Source organism: Natator depressus, chromosome 1 (assembly GCF_965152275.1).
Source record: "Natator depressus isolate rNatDep1 chromosome 1, rNatDep2.hap1, whole genome shotgun sequence".
NCBI classification, from domain to species: Eukaryota; Metazoa; Chordata; order Testudines; family Cheloniidae; genus Natator; species Natator depressus.
In genome coordinates, this window is record NC_134234.1 from 275,179,741 (window position 1) to 275,196,046 (window position 16,306).

A 16,306-nucleotide genomic window follows, 5' to 3' on the forward strand; every position below is an offset into this window, starting at 1 on the left:
TGAGTTCCAGACCCCTAATCATTTTTGTTGCCCTTCGCTGGACTCTCTCCAGTTTTTCCACATCCTTCTTGAAGTGTGGGGCCCAAAACTGGACACAGTACTCCAGGTGAGGCCTCACCAATGTCGAATAGAGGGGAACAATCACGTCCCTCGATCTGCTGGCTATGCTCCTACTTATACATCCCAAAATGCCATTGGCCTTCTTGGCAACAAGGGCACACTGTTAACTCATATCCAGCTTCTCGTCCACTGTAACCCCTAGGTCCTTTTCCACAGAACTGCTGCCTAGCCATTCGGTCCCTAGTCTGTAGCGGTGCATTGGATTCTTCTGTCCTAAGTGCAGTACTCTGAACTTATCCTTGTTGAACCTCATCAGATTTCTTTTGGCCCAATCCTCCAATTTGTCTAGGTCCCTCCGTATCCTATCCCTACCTGCCACCGTATCTACCACTCCTCCTAGTTTAGTATCATCCGCAAATTCGCTGAGAGTGCAATCCACACTATCCTCCAGATCATTTATGAAGATATTGAACAAAACCGGCCCCAGGACCGACCCTTGGGGCACTCCACTTGATACCAGCTGCCATCTAGACATGGAGCCATTGACCACTACCCGTTGAGCCCGACAATCTAGCCAACTTTCTACACACCTTATAGTGCATTCATCCAGCCCATACTTCTTTAACTTGCTGACAAGAATACTGTGGGAGACCGTGTCAAAAGCTTTGCTAAAGTCAAGAAACAATACATCCACTGCTTTCCCTTCATCCACAGAACCAGTAATCTCATCATAGAAGGCGATTAGATTAGTCAGGCATGACCTTCCCTTGGTGAATCCATGCTGACTGTTCCTGATCACTTTCCTCTCGTGTAAGTGCTTCAGGATTGATTCCTTGAGGACCTGCTCCATGATTTTTCCGGGGACTGAGGTGAGGCTGACTGGCCTGTAGTCCCCAGGATCCTCCTCCTTCCCTTTTTTAAAGATGGGCACTACATTAGCCTTTTTCCAGTTGTCCGGGACTTCCCCCGATCGCCATGAGTTTTCAAAGATAATGGCCAATGGCTCTGCAATCACAGCCGCCAACTCCTTTAGCACTCTCGGATGCAATGCATCCGGCCCTATGGACTTGTGCACGTCCAGCTTTTCTAAATAGTCCCTAACCAGTTGTTCTTCAGTGGATTCCGCTAATCCCTTCCTTATCTTAAAGAGAAATAAAAAATAGGTGTGTTTAACACTTGCTTGAGGAGGGAAGGCTGGAAGATGATTAATGTGATGATACTGTAGACTCAGCTTGAGGATTTGTGACACAAACATTCAGAAACATTCTCCATTTGCTCCTGTCTTATCTATTGCTTGGCTCTGAATGCATCCTTGAGATGTTTCCTGGGATTATTGGGGAGCAAATCCATGTTTGGCCCTCTGAATTTGAGTAATTCCACTTTAGCCATCCCAATTCCACTCTTCTTCATACATAGACAAAGACTGAAATGTATTTCACCCACACAAAGCCACTGGCTCAGGACTCTTTCTGAAGTCCCAAGTTCCCCCTGCATCACTGATATGCTGGTTTCTGGGTCCCCATCCCTTCCATCCCATAACATAACATGACAATGGGGCTTACATTGTGCAAAGTTGCTCTGGCCCTCGACACCATGAGGAATTTCACTCTAAACATCAGATTCCTTTGCGTGGTAGAAAACTCACTAAAGTCTCCTTAAATAGTTGAAGAAAATGATCTATTCCTCTGAAATCCTCATTCAAATACACCTCTAGCCAAATTTCTCCAAGGCGACATGTACACCTGCAGATTTTTGCTGCTCCTGAGGCAGAATACTGTAGAAAGTAGAGAATATGCCCGTCACAGAGAGAACCTGTGGGGAACAGAAAGTGTAAAATCTCAGATTAAGATATTAGAAAAGTGTCTTCTGTCCTTGAAAGAAAATATATGGATTGTTTATAGGGTTCTTGATCTGACCTCTACGGATTCCAAAAGCATTAACAGATTCATATTGAAAATTCTGTGGAGAACAAGGTAGATCAGTTCACTTAATTTAGTTAACTTGATCAGATGGCAGCTTCTGGTACTGGATGTTTCCTCCTGTTTTATTTACATTTCAAATGTCTTTTTCTCTCCTAGAACGTTCTAATTCAGGAATCTGAAAGTTTCAGGAAGAACCTGGAAGAATCTTTACATGACAAGGTACTATATAACTCTCCTATTTTATCTGTAATCTCATTGTTTTACTTTAGAAAAATCATTCGATATTATTTGAATATGAGAAAATATGTTTGTAGTGTACTTAACTTCTCAAACTGGCATCTGGAAATTGATCAAATAGCAGTAAAACACTCCCAAGGATCCTGGAGTAGATGGTTCTTTACCCACCCAGTTGCTTAAGCTAGAAATTGATGCTATATAAAAATGCTCCTAGAAATATAGTTTATGGTTGAAATCCTGGCCCCACTGAAGTGAATTGACTTCAGTGAGGTCAGGATTTCACCATACAAATTGTAGTTCTTAAAAAGACAGGTTTAACAGAGATTTTCATGTAAATGGTTATACGTCTTTAGTTAAGAATATAATTATTTCATTTGATGCATTTATTCTAACAGGTGCAGTGAAATTATACTAACCATAGCTGAAAGGTGCCTTTTTGAGTTCAGGGCAATTTAACCACAAAACATTGGTTTAGTGAATCAGTCAAATTAATTATAAATGTTTATTCCAAACACAAGTTTTTGGTTTTATTTTAAAGATATACTTGCCTTAAAGGCAGTAGAACACAAAAATACATCCATCTTTAGATTTATACATAAAGCATTTTTGCAGTGTGTCAAATTAAATTAAAATACATAGTGTAGAATGGGAAAAAATACAGCTGCACTTGTTCCTAAGGGGAAAGTAACTATTACCATATGACACTCAAAACAAACATGAAGTGAGGAAAATGGCAAGAGAAAATATCTGTTTAAATCTGTTGTTATTTTACTCCTCCATAAAGTAATTTTGTAGAGAGGCAGGGAGGTGTTGTGGTTAAGGCACTGAACTAGAGCTCAAGAGATTGTGATTCAATTCCTGACTGCTACAAATTTGCTGTCTGACCTTGGGCAAGTACTTAATGTCTCTGTGCCTCAGTTCCCCATGTGTAAAATTGAGATAATAAACCTTCCTTTCAGCCACTATTTGTCCTGTCTGTTCAGACTGTGAGCTCTTTGGAGAAAGAACTGTCTATTATGTATGTGTACAGCTCCTTGCAAAATGGGGCCACTAGGTACTAGCATAATGTAAATAATAATGATATTATTACCTTTATATGTAATACACTACTACAAAAATATTTAAAATAGCTGTTGTCACTTAATTTTGGGCTAGGAATGTGGCAGCTGTATAGGAATCACTTCTTGGATTTTCAAATAAATCAAACTTCTCCTTCCCATTACCCCAAATGTAAAATTACACCTATTTTGGTGAAATTGGGACTATAATTTAGTCTGGGTTAAATTACAGTAAAATGTCAGAGGTCCTGTCAGGGGCGCATGAAAGGTCTTAGTGTTGCTACCGCTGGTGCTGCTGAACTGATGGTGTATTTTATGGGTCCCATTTTTTGCCAGTGTAGGCAAGTTGTAATTGGGCCAATGTTATCCCACGTTGAACTGCATTGGCTTAATAAAGTCATGTTAGAGATGAATATGGGTAATTCTTTTTCAGTTTGGGTTCTGGCCTGAATATTCATATTACTTATTGATATATATGAACAATCAGTTATATATTCTGAAATTAACTTTTTACAAATCTGCTTGAAGATTTGAAAAAATTACGTATTTATTTATGTATTTATTCTGAGGGAATGTGGGAGGAGTAGGGAAGAAAAGAGGAAAAAAGACAGATTCTTAGTTCAGTGGGTAAGCCCCACAGCAAAGCTCAGTGCATTTACCATAGAAGTGTTCCCTTCACAAATGATCACATTTTTATTTCTTACTTTCTAAACTACAAAATAAAATTCCTTGAATGATTTATTTAATTTTGGCAAAAGAAATGCTAATACATTTACAGTGGTCAAGTAAATTTAGTCTAATAGACATAGCATTAATTAAATGCAGTTATTAAGAATTAATTAGCAAGTGATCTATATCACCAAATCACTTCTATATTTCTCTTTAATTTAAAAAATACTACTAAAAGAGTCATTGGATATCTCGTAGCAGAAGTCCCTTTCCTTCTCCTTTCAGGAAACATTTTGAAACATTGAAAATGACAGTGTTAATTATATTTCCTTGCTTTGTTTTTGGTTTTTTTATATTTACAATTTTTATTAATTTTCCAATTCCTTGCTTTGTTTTGATTATTTTTAGAAATCCATTATTATGACAGAAGAAAGCTGAATTGTTTTGTGTTAAAAAAACCAAAACTATACAAACCTACCTCTTTTATCTAGCAACTGTTGTAACTAGGGTGTGTTCAAAATTTGGCCCTTAATATCCCAGTTTTGAGAGGTGCAAAATGTGATTAGCATCCTTCATGTCTGCTGGCATCGCTGGAAACTGAGGTTTCTGAGCACCTCCTAGGAGGTCTCATCAGCTCACAAGATTAAGCCTTAAAGCCCCAATTCAGCAAGGCACTTAAACATCTGCCTATCTTTAAAGAAGCATAAAGCTAGGCAGGTACTTAGGTATGTACTCGCTGAATTGGAGCCATAAGTCAGTGGGACTTAACTATGTGCTTAAAGTTAAGTACTTAAGGGCTAAAGAGAGATGGACTTAAGATGGGTTTGAGTACTTTCCTGAATCATGGTCTTACCTGGTTTTCAAGTTATTCATCACTTACTTAGTTGGTAATAGTCATTTGTAGCAATGGCAGCATCATCTGCCACCATTCCACATTTTTTTGGGGAAGTTCATTCCTCAGCATTTTTTCTTATCAGCCTAATTTTGCTATTAGTGCTTCTTTCATGTCATCACCCATGGTAAATGATGTTTACTTTGCCTTTTCAGCCCTAAACTACTGTTTTTTAGTTTCTTCTTCTTTTCTAACACAATTTGCATGAAAAAATGTAATTTTCAGGCATGAGCCCTTCACAAAGTCCCTTCCAGCTTATGAGGAAATAGTAAGGAGTAGTAAGCAGCCTTCTCTCAATGCACATACATTATTAACAGTAATGGCATTTACATGGGTTCATCAAAAGGAGACTATGCCTGAATTTATTTCCTATTTTAGAAGTCAGTAACTAATTTTTTTTACCGTTTTATAGTCAGTACATCTCCTCTCAGAAACATTTCTCCTTTTTTCAGGAAAGATTGTCAGAAGAAATTGACAAACTGAGATCTGAACTTGACCAGTTGAAAATGAGGGCTGGCTCTCTGATTGAACCTACATTGTCAAGGTAACTTAAAAAAGATCATAAGATAATTGAACTTCAAGATAACATGTAAAGATTGTTCAAGACTTTATAACAAGGTTGTGTTTTCAATAGACATTAAAAACATTGTTTTTAAAATTTAGCTATTCAATGGTTACTATTGTCCCTTTTGATTGTTTTTCATAGTATAGCTGGGGACTTACATAAGTGAGTATGTATTACCATATTTCTAAGGTCAGAATCAAGTATTCTGTTTTAAACTATGTTATACTTCTAAAATTATACTAAAATACTTTAATAATTTCCAGGAAAGCCTAAAAATAGAATTCCAATTTCCAAGTTTCACACTAGAATTGATTAACAAATTTAGAGTCATACTCCAACAATTATATCTAACTGTTATTTTTCCCTTAAGTGAGAGTTAACAAGGTTTTGCTTAGTACATAGAGTAAGGCTCCTATCCGTCAGCTTATTGTTCAGGAAAAGTTCAGCAGGGTTCCTCACAGGCACAATGATCTGTCTGCCAAAGTTTGTTGAAGGATGAGGAACTAACTAATAATGAGACATGAGCTTTTTGAATACAAATCTTGTCTGCTACTGATAGCTGAAGATAAATTATTTGGGAAAGCTGTTGCAATGGTTATAGAATAATAGAACAATTTTCCTTTCTGTCCAGCGATGTCATTTAAAATAAAATTCACACCTCTGTTTTTCCTGCCTTCATTTCATGACTAGCAAGCTTAATATGTTAAAGTTTAGGATTTGTCAACCAAAACACATGGTACAAAACTAAACTGAGAAAACTCTAATCTGAATCAAGTTCTTTTTCCTTGAATGCTGTTATACTTGCCTGAATAAGCTACTATACACCCTCATGTTTCTGAGAGAGATTGCTCAATGCTTGTTTAAAACTCTTTTTTTAAATTTTCTTATACCTTTTATTTTATATTATTTATGCTGTGTTTGTTTGAGAAATATAAATTAATGTACTGGACTCAAGCTTGTTAACTGTTATAATGGTTTCTCACTTTGTTCTTTTGAAACTTGAGTTATGTGGACACACACACAGACACGCACACGTTTTATATAGCGCCTTTCTCATGAGGATCTCAGAGTGCTTTATAGACATTAAACCATAATTCAGCCTAGAAACACCCCTATGAAACTGGTAAGTATAACCCCCATTTCAGAGACGGGGAAACTGCTACACAAGCAGTGTAGAACAGAGCAACAGTGTTTAATTGCAACATAAGCTCTGTGTCAAGCTGTATGAAGCACTTCGTTGTGACACTGATGCTTTTTCCAGAGTGAAGACCACATATCTGCTTAAATGGAGAGAACTGCTGGACAAATCTCAGCACCTGGCACACTGGTTACTTCCCCGGGTGTAGCTGCTTACCTGCCACCTCTCACCATCATGGGGGAATAGCAGTCTTATTTTCTTGTCATTCACTGCCTCGCTTTCTTCTCTGAACACATCCTCATAACCTGTGCCTAGGTGCTGTTTGAGCTCCATGAGCTGCCTTACAGCTGTGCCCTGGGAATTCAGCCGAGCACTCTAAAATTGTTTACATCCCGATCCCTATTCCCACACTTACAAAGCTGCTGCTGCTGGAATTCTTCACTGAGTGTGAGTAATACAGTGAATTTCTGATGCTGAGGAATTCATCCTGATGCCACTTGTACTTGAATTCCTCCACCTCTCAGGAATGGAGGGTGGAGAACTCATCCCAAAACTACCTCTCCATTATAAGAGTCTGGTCTTTCAACAAGGAGGATACAGCATGGGCTTATGTGGCATTATGAGGCTGGGCAGTAGATGAATGTCTACTGGCTGGAGACTGGAATCTGGGCTGCCTCCCGCTGTCTGCCATCCCACTGCAGAGCTGGCAGGCATTGTGTACACTCCCTGACCTAATTCAGAATGGGTTTCACATTTTTCAGACACATACACCGAACGGATGCAGTCACATCCCACTTCTGTAAGACATGCACTCAGGCTTAATTTAGAGGGTCCTAATTGTGCACGTGTCTTCCAGGCACAAGTTTTCCATCGAACCATAAGGATTTTCAAGATCCTCCGAAAAGAGACTACACAAAAATTCACCCTGAATACCCTGATGGGTGTGTGCAAAACAGCCCACAGTATGTTTGCAGTGTATTATCTTGAATTTTTCAATTTACATTAGGAATATGAAGCTTTTGAAATTAACAATTACTATTTGTAGTTTGTACTCTGGAAGAATTAATAAGTCATTCTCATAGTTTGTAATCAGTACTTTTATTTCAAAGTTGTATGCTCAATTCAAATTTAATTTTAAACATAAATATGTTTGGGAAATGGAATGCAAATCACATCATTGATTTAATTTTCAAATTTTCCTTGCATTATGTTTAGAATAACCATTTCTGGCTTAACACACTAAGAAGTTAAAGTTAGCTCATTTAAAGCTAAAATCAAAATAACAAGGATTTTTTATTATAAGAATATCCACACAGGTTATAACATAGCTTTTCAAGGTTGTCACTAATATTTACCGGCTCAAGCACAAAATCTACTTGCCCACCCTTCACCATTATGATTTATGAAGGAAAAAAATAAGAGACTTGGCATTTATGACTATAGGGATCTGACATATGCTGTACCTAGGAACTAAACCCTAAGACATATTTTCTAACATATGTCTCTGGAATTGTTTATGTCTCTGATCTCATACTTCAGAGTATATGGTATCTGTCTTCCTTTTTGTTTTGCTGTATAGTATTTATTGTTGGTTAAAGGTACCATATTGGCAACTTTGGACAATAAAACCTTGATTTGTTGTTCACAGAATTGGCACAGTACATGTAATAAATGGCACTATCACTCTTTACAGAACATGGGGTATGTGCCGATGAGTTCTTTGATAGCTGCTGAGTTCGATGTGCGAGTAACAGTCCTGTCCACAGGTAGGGCACACTCACACATTAGCAGTGCTCTGAATCCAAGCAGCAGATTCTTTCCTCCTCAGATGCCGGTCATCACAAATCTTGATCCAGTCTGCCTTGCAACACTTCACTCATCCACAAGCAGTCTCCGCCAACCAGAGCGGCATTCTGCACTCCTTTCCCAATTATTCAGAGAGATTCCAAAGGATACGTAAGTCATCTTTACAAGCATCCCAAAATCTACGCAGTGCTCTGCCTCTTTCTAGATCCTTCGTGAGCTTCTGAGTACAACACACCCTTCAGGAGCCTGTAATCTGGCATTCACTTGACATGTCCAAGCCACCTGAGTCTTTTCTTACTAATCAATGTTCCCATGAATGACATATCAGCACGATTTAACACTTCCACATTTGTTACCCTGACTTGCCATCTTATTCGAAGAATTTTACACAAGCATCTGGTATAAAAGCTGTTTAATCTTTTGGTATGCGTGGCATAAGTCATCCATGTTTCTGAGCCATATAGAAGCGTGGATAAAACACATCTCTCATAAATATGGATTTTCACTTTAGTTGACAATTTGTTATTGTTCCAGGCTCTGTCTTGCAAAGTTCCTAGCTGATTTGCCAATTCTACTAGTGAGCTCAGCAAGAAGATCTACATTGCTGGTAACAGTAAAGCTAAGGTAGCAAAATTGGTCAATGCCATCCAAACAAATACCATCTAAGATGATATCTGGAACTGGTTTTGAAGAGCCTTGGTGTATGATAAGTCTTCTTCAAGCTTATTGCTAGCCCAAAGATTTTGCATGAATCAGAGAACTTGGTAATAAAATGTTGTAGGGCATCAACACTGAGCCACAAGGGCTGCATCATCTACAAACAACAGGTCTCCTTCACCTTTGTCTTGGCTCTGAACCTTGCAATGTTAAACAAACCTCCATCATGTCTCATGCTAAGACAGACACCCTGTGGAACATCACAGGATGCATGTTGAAGCTGGCATGAGAAGTAAATATTAAACAATGTAGGAGCCAGTACACAACCCTGCTTCACTCCATTGTTGATGTTAAATAAGTCCAGCTCTTGGTTTTCATACATTACAGTTGCTTTCATGCCATTGTGTAAGGATTTCACAAGGTTTAGCAATATATGTGGAGAACCAAGCTTCTTCAGACCAACTAACCGTGTCAAAGGCTTTTGTTAAATCTATAAAAGTTGTGTACAGTGGAATACGCTTCTCTCTGCACTTTTCCTGCAGTTGTCTTCCATAGAAGACCATGTCTATGCTGGACCTTCGCGAGCAGAGGCCACATTGGCTCTCAGGATAGATTTTTCTCAGCTAAAGTTTGAAGTCTAGGTAAAAGAATACAGCTTAAGATTTTTCTCACAATGTTAAGAAGAGATATAGCTCTGTGGCTTTTACAGTCACATCTGTCTCCTTTGTTTTTGTAGAGTTGGATGAAACAAGCATCTTTAAAATCTTGAGGAACAGTTTTCCTTCCAACAGAGTAGTAATACCTCGTGCAATCTTAGCCTTGTAGCAAACAAGCTTCCGCACATCACACAGCCAATGTACCTTTTTCCTGCTAGAGAAGGACCTGTCTCTAGATGTAAGAGGACAGTCCTGTGTCCATGTCAGTCCTCTCTCTTATCTCTCTGGAGAAACTGCTAATAACTGCAGTTGTGTTTTTTGTGGTGAGGGCAGCTACCTACTAGGAATTCCAACTGAGATCACCCAGACTCTGATTCTGCACTCCATGCACACTGGAGATGCAGTTAAAGGTCTTATGTCACTGAATAGCCATCAGGTGGCTACATTTTAACAATACCAGTTGCTCTCACTTTCCTACTAATGTGGTGTTGCTAAAATTTAGGCTAATGCCTCATTCTTCTAGGCAACAATTTATTTTAGTTCAAAATAAGTGATCCTGTATTGAAAATGAACATCTGTTGAAATCTATTTATAGAATACATATATGGAATGGGGAAGGGGGATTGCATTAATATTCTTCTGATAGTATTACAGATTTTAGCATAAATGTGATTTTCTAAATGATTGCCTTCATTTTGGAAATCAGTTATACCTTTACTTAGACAGCTTTCATCTCTAAAGATTAAAGCCATTATTTTCTTGGGCAACATTCTTCCACTGAGCTGAAGTGAATATTTTTAGGGATAAAAATCCTATTTTGTTTCTTGAAAACTGATGATTAACCTTGCTGTGAACCTTTTAAGAAAGATGGTCAGAAGCTGATTGTAAGCTTTTTTTTTTTCCAGTTTGAAAGGAATTAAAACTTAAATATGGAGGCATATTTTTCATGTGCATTCTAGATAGAATAACTTTCTTGACTACTACAGAAATGCAAGTAGTCAGATAACATTCTCCTTTCACTGTTGTTATTTATAACATATATATTATTTTTTAAAAAATCCTTTTGTGTAGGAGTAACAACTTACTTTTCTTAACCATTCTCTTTTTTCCATTCAAGTTAGTACAATGAGAGATGACAGATGCAACAATATATTTACCACATGCTAAAACAAACACAAAGATGATCTACCCTTTCCCCCTAACTACTGTGTGTCTGTGTCTGTGTGTCAGTCTTCAAACTGCCAGTTCCAGAGAGCACAGACCATTTCTTCCTGTCTGCCTGGAAGGCTACTAGCACAACTTTAGGAGCTACCATGAACAACCAAACAAGTAATAATAATGTGTTGTACTTTGATACTGATGAAGTATCATCACTACAATATTTGTAACATTACATTTCATTTCTCTAATGTTATCATGCCAAGTGCATCCTTTTGCTAGGGTCAAAATGTGGCCAAATCTTCATGACTGTTCAAGAATACTCAGAGAGTACATGGAGCCTTCACTCCCCCTTATTTCCCACCAGGAGCAGCAACTGTGATGGGTCTGGGAGATACAAGCACTGCCCTAGGTTAGTTCCGTCATGAGCACTAACCTCCTGAAAGGAATCAAGGATGGGGAACATAGTCTTTGTCCTCCCCCCGCCAGTCACTCACTCACCCACCAGCCAGCAAAACTGATATTGGGCAGGAAGGGAATGCTGCATTGCTTCAGTGAGTGGCAGTGTTCCCATTTTAGCACGCGCACACCCCGAGAAAAACTAGGAAGAATTCTGACTGTCAGTCACAATTCTTCCACTGTCATCCTGGAGCTTAGCCCATCCTCATCCCCAGCCCTGCAATGCAGCCAATGGTTTAAAAGCCAGAGTCATGCCCCAAACGCACTAGTGGAAGCCAAGGTCCTTAGGCTGCATCAGTTGTATTAGTTTAATCTATTAACATAGTACCAGATATGTAGCATTCCAATCATAACCATAAATCTTTACATCATTGGGAAGTTGACTAACATTATCATAATGTAGAGCATGTCTTAATAAGCACATTGATTCATCTTCCTTTTCATTCATGATCACATAACATTGTTATGGCAACAATTGCTTACTTAGAAAAGTAATACTACAAAAGCGTTTAGGGTGGGATATGCAAAAATGCTTAATGTTGACCCGACTCTGCTGATGGACTTCATTGGAGCTCTGCCAATTCACACCAGCTGCGGATCTGGCCTGTTGTGGTTTGTTATTTAATTCTTTAATATAAAAAGGGTCAAGATTCATTTTCTTTATTACTCCACAATATGTTTAGAAAATGTTCACTAAATTGTATCCCCAATGTAATTTCTCTTGCAAGGCTTAATGAATTAATGTCAGTAAAGCTCTGAAACCCTAGAGTGAAAGGCACTGTATTATCATTCCTGTTATTTGAATTTACCTACTGTCTGTGCCTCAATCCTTTTTCAGATCTCACCTTGACACATCAGCAGAACTGAGGTATTCTGTGGGTTCCTTGGTTGATAGCCAATCCGACTACAGATCAACTAAAGTGATAAGGCGACCCAGAAGAGGTCGTATGGAGGTCCGGAGAGATGAACCAAAGGTTAGCCATTTAATTGTTTTCACTTGTGCAACACTGCAAGCTTTTTTGCATGCAGTATTACAATGTGTTCCTAAACAATGACAGCATTAAACACTGGCATACATACTGCACCCCAAAAGTGCTTTAACTAACTAGTTTGCAGACAGCTTATAGGATATCTTCTTTTCATTGCATGTGGTATTAATAGCTCATGATAACAATTAAATCCCCATACTGGGATATGACAGTGTACCTCAGTGTTTTGTAGAAGATACTCGATGGGGTTACAAATTGTGTAGTTTTCTCAGCAAACAATGGGATTTTTCCATACCAATCTACAAGTACATCCACTGCTGTATAGCAGCCAACACTAATAGCACAGAGGGAGATATTCAAGTTCAGTGGGAGTTGGAAACCTAACTGGACACCTTTGAAAATCTCTTCCTTAGTTAATGCTGAACTGCAGTAGAAACCATAGGAAAGAACTTTACAGCATCTTTATTCCTATCAAATAAATCTATCATTCTTAATGTTGTTACAAATAAGAAAGGGATTAATAATCACAAAGCCAGTATTTTAAAATGTTAACGCTTCATCTTTTCCATTTTCCAGCAAGCTAATTTTGAAATCGTTTCTCAGACAGCACGATATGCATTTTGTAAATTCTTGCTTAGGTGAAATCTCTTGGGGATCATGAGTGGAACAGAACTCAGCAGATTGGAGTCTTGAGCAGCCACCCATTTGAAAGTGACACCGAAATGTCTGATATTGATGATGATGATAGAGAAACTATTTTTAGCTCCATGGATCTTCTGTCACCAAGTGGGCATTCAGATGCCCAGACTCTGGCTATGATGCTTCAGGAGCAACTAGATGCAATCAACAAAGAAATAAGGTACCTAATATCAACCAACTGCAATGTGTTTTCTGGTCATAGATCAACCTTCCCCGTGGTGCTCAGGATCAGTTTCCACAGACTGCAGTTGGAGCCCCACTCATGCATTCCAGGGCAGTAACTGGGGAATGTACGTGTTTATGTATAAGAATATGTACTATAGTGGAAGTAATGATAGCAATTTCCTTTCTTAAACATGGAGCTTGTGAAGAACATTCCAGGGGGAAGAGAAATAGCTAGCTCTTTAGAAGAAGCTATGTTAGGGAACACTAAGACAGGGAAGCTCTCTGATGGACCTTTATTCATAGGCCTTCTTTTCAAGATTTTTACGAGCCCATCCTACATAACTCCATTCTACCATTAATTAACTATTATCCAGAAGATTTGAATTCAGTGATGTGCATGGTTCCTGCTGTTAGTTACATCTGTAATACACCTCATGTGGGTCTGGGTTACAAACAATGGTATGAAAGCAGGAAGGAATTCAGTCTGAGGTTCATATCCCAAACTGAGTTATAAGGCTCGAAGACAAGGAAAAAGAAACCTCAATTATTAAACTGCACTAATTTCATTTGGAATTATTGAGAGGCAATAAACCACAGAACCCAAGGATGCTATTTTAATAGCCACTTTTCGTAGCAGAACCACAGTTTACCTGTTTTGTCAAAAAAGGTAGGTTTAAAAAGATTGTGTGATAAATATATCATGTTTTCTTTAGAACATCCATTTATTACCTCCCAGTTCCAAGGAAATAGATGAAAGAGATGTCATTAGTGCATCAATGTCTAGGTCATACCCATAGGTACTGTGCTATTTAGTAATCAGATGGAGAATAGTTTGAAATATCCCCTTTACCTTGTGCTAGTTTTTCCTCAAGTCTTTCTCTTTGTGTAAGGTAGCCTAGTGTAAGATATACTCTTGAGCATGTTTTAAAATGACATTACAAACTTTTCCATTCTGGGGTGGGTTGAGGCCACTTATTTTTCACTGTAGATTTATGATTGAGTATTTGGGACTCCCAACATGTCTCCATTTGATTCATAGGGAATTTTGCTACAATTTTCTAAAATCTGTTTCACAACAGTTCTGTCAAGATAAAAGGCCAAAGGAAAATTTTGCGATTGAACGGTTTAATCTTGCTAAAATAGCATATTCCGAATATAGGGAAAACAAGGAATTTTATTCATGTTTTCTTTTACTACAAGGAATCAGGACCCTGACTATTCAGAAGGTTATAGGTTAAACAATTATCTTTATTTTAAAAAAATTAAAATGTTGACCTTTTAAGATATCTGATATAGTGGGGGTTTGGAGAAGAGAACATATCTGTAGGTAATGTAGATAGATAGGATTTATGTCATGCTGAATCAGATCATTGATCCATCTAGTGTAGCATCTTGCCTCTGGCAATAACTAGTACCTGATGCTTTAGAGGAAAGCAAAAAAGAGAGAAAAAAAAACATAACACATTTAGTTATTTTTACAGTATTGTAGATTGACTGAGAGAAGAAAATTCTTTATTCTCCCCTCCGCCCCAACACACACATACAGATTATCAGCCAGTGACCTGAAGCATAAATGACTCTCATCAAAAATTTGGTTTGTAAAGATACCCACATAACTAATGGTCACATTAGTTACTTTCATATTCCCTTTTGTAAATTTCGGGGAAAGTTATTCAGTCAGGAGAGTCCACCAAGAAATGATCACCCTCTTAAGAACATAAGAATGGCCCTACTGGGTCAGACCAAGGGTCCATCTAGCCCAGTATCCTGTCTTCTGACAGTGGCCAGTGCCAGGTGCCCCAGAGGAAATGAACAGAACAGGTAATCATCAAGTGATCCATTTCCTGTCGCTCATTCCCAGCTTCTGGCAAACAGAGGCTAGGGACACCATTCCTGCCCATCCTGGCTAATAGCCATTGGTGGACCTATCCTCCATGAATTTATCTAGTTCTTTTTTGAACCCTGTTATGGTCTTAGCCTTCGCAACATCCTCTGGCAAGGAGTTCCACAGGTTGACTGTGTGTTGTGTGAAGAAATACTTCATTTTATTTGTTTTAAACCTGCTGCCTATTCATTTCATTTCATGACCCCTAGTTCTTGTGTTATGAGAAGTAATAAACAACACTTCCTTATCTACTTTCTCTATACCAGTCATGATTTTATATACCTCAATCCTATCTCCCCTTAGCTGTCTCTTTTCCAAGCTCAAAAGTCCCAGTCTTATTAATCTCTCCTCATACGGAAGCCGTTCCATACTCCTAATCATTTTTGTTGCCCTTTTCTGAACCTTTTCCAATTCCAATATATCTTTTTTGAGATGGGGCGACCACATCTGCACACAGTATTCAAGATGTGGGAGTACCATGGATTTATATAGCAGCAACAGGATATTTTCTGTCCTATTATCTATTCCTTTCTTAATTATTCCCAGCATTCTGTTTGCTTTTTTGACAGCCACTGCACATTGAGTGAATGTTTTCAGAGAACTATCCACAATGACTCCAAGATCTCTTTCTTTATCTCTCCAAGATAACAGCTAATTTAGACCCCATCATTTTATATGTATAGTTGGTATTATGCTTTCCAATATGCATGACTTTGCATTTATCGACATTAAATTTCATCTGCCATTTTGTTGCCCAGTCACCCAGTTTTGAGAGATCTTTTGTAGCTCTTTGCAGACTGCCTGGGTCTTAACTATCTTTAGTAATTTTGTATCATCTGCAAATTTTGCCACCTGACTGTTTACCCTTTTTTCCAGATCATTTATGAATATGTTGAATAGGACTGGTCTCAGAAAAGACCCCTGGGGGACACCATTATTTACTTCTCTCCACTCTGAAAACTGACCATTTATACCTACCCTTTGTTTCCTATCTTTTAACCAGTTACTAATCCATGAGAGCACCTTCCCTCTTATCCCGTAGCAGCTTACTTTGCGTAAGAGCTTTTGGTGAGGGACCCTATCAAAGGCTTTCTTAAAATCTAAGTACACTACATCCACTGGATCCTCTTGGTCCACATGCTTGTTGACCCCCTCAAAGAATTCTAGTAGATTGGTGAGGCATGATTTCCCTTTACTAAAACCATGTTGACTGTTCCTCAACAAATTATTTTCATCTATATGTCTGACAATATTGTTCTTTATTATAGTTTCAACCAGTTTGCTCGGTACT

General features: G+C 38.3%; 1 protein-coding gene across 7 annotated transcripts in view; it reads left to right on the forward strand.

Moving 5' to 3' along the window:
• PPFIA2 (PTPRF interacting protein alpha 2) overlaps nt 1-16,306 on the forward strand; it is a 617,960-nt gene that overhangs the window by 505,533 nt on the left and 96,121 nt on the right. For all 7 annotated transcript variants that reach the window (XM_074941964.1, XM_074941966.1, XM_074941963.1 and 4 more), the window contains 4 exons: nt 2,139-2,201; nt 5,291-5,382; nt 12,116-12,251; nt 12,905-13,125. In XM_074941964.1, coding sequence (XP_074798065.1) covers nt 2,139-2,201; nt 5,291-5,382; nt 12,116-12,251; nt 12,905-13,125 — 512 coding nt within the window. The remainder of the gene's footprint in view (nt 1-2,138; nt 2,202-5,290; nt 5,383-12,115; nt 12,252-12,904; nt 13,126-16,306) is intronic.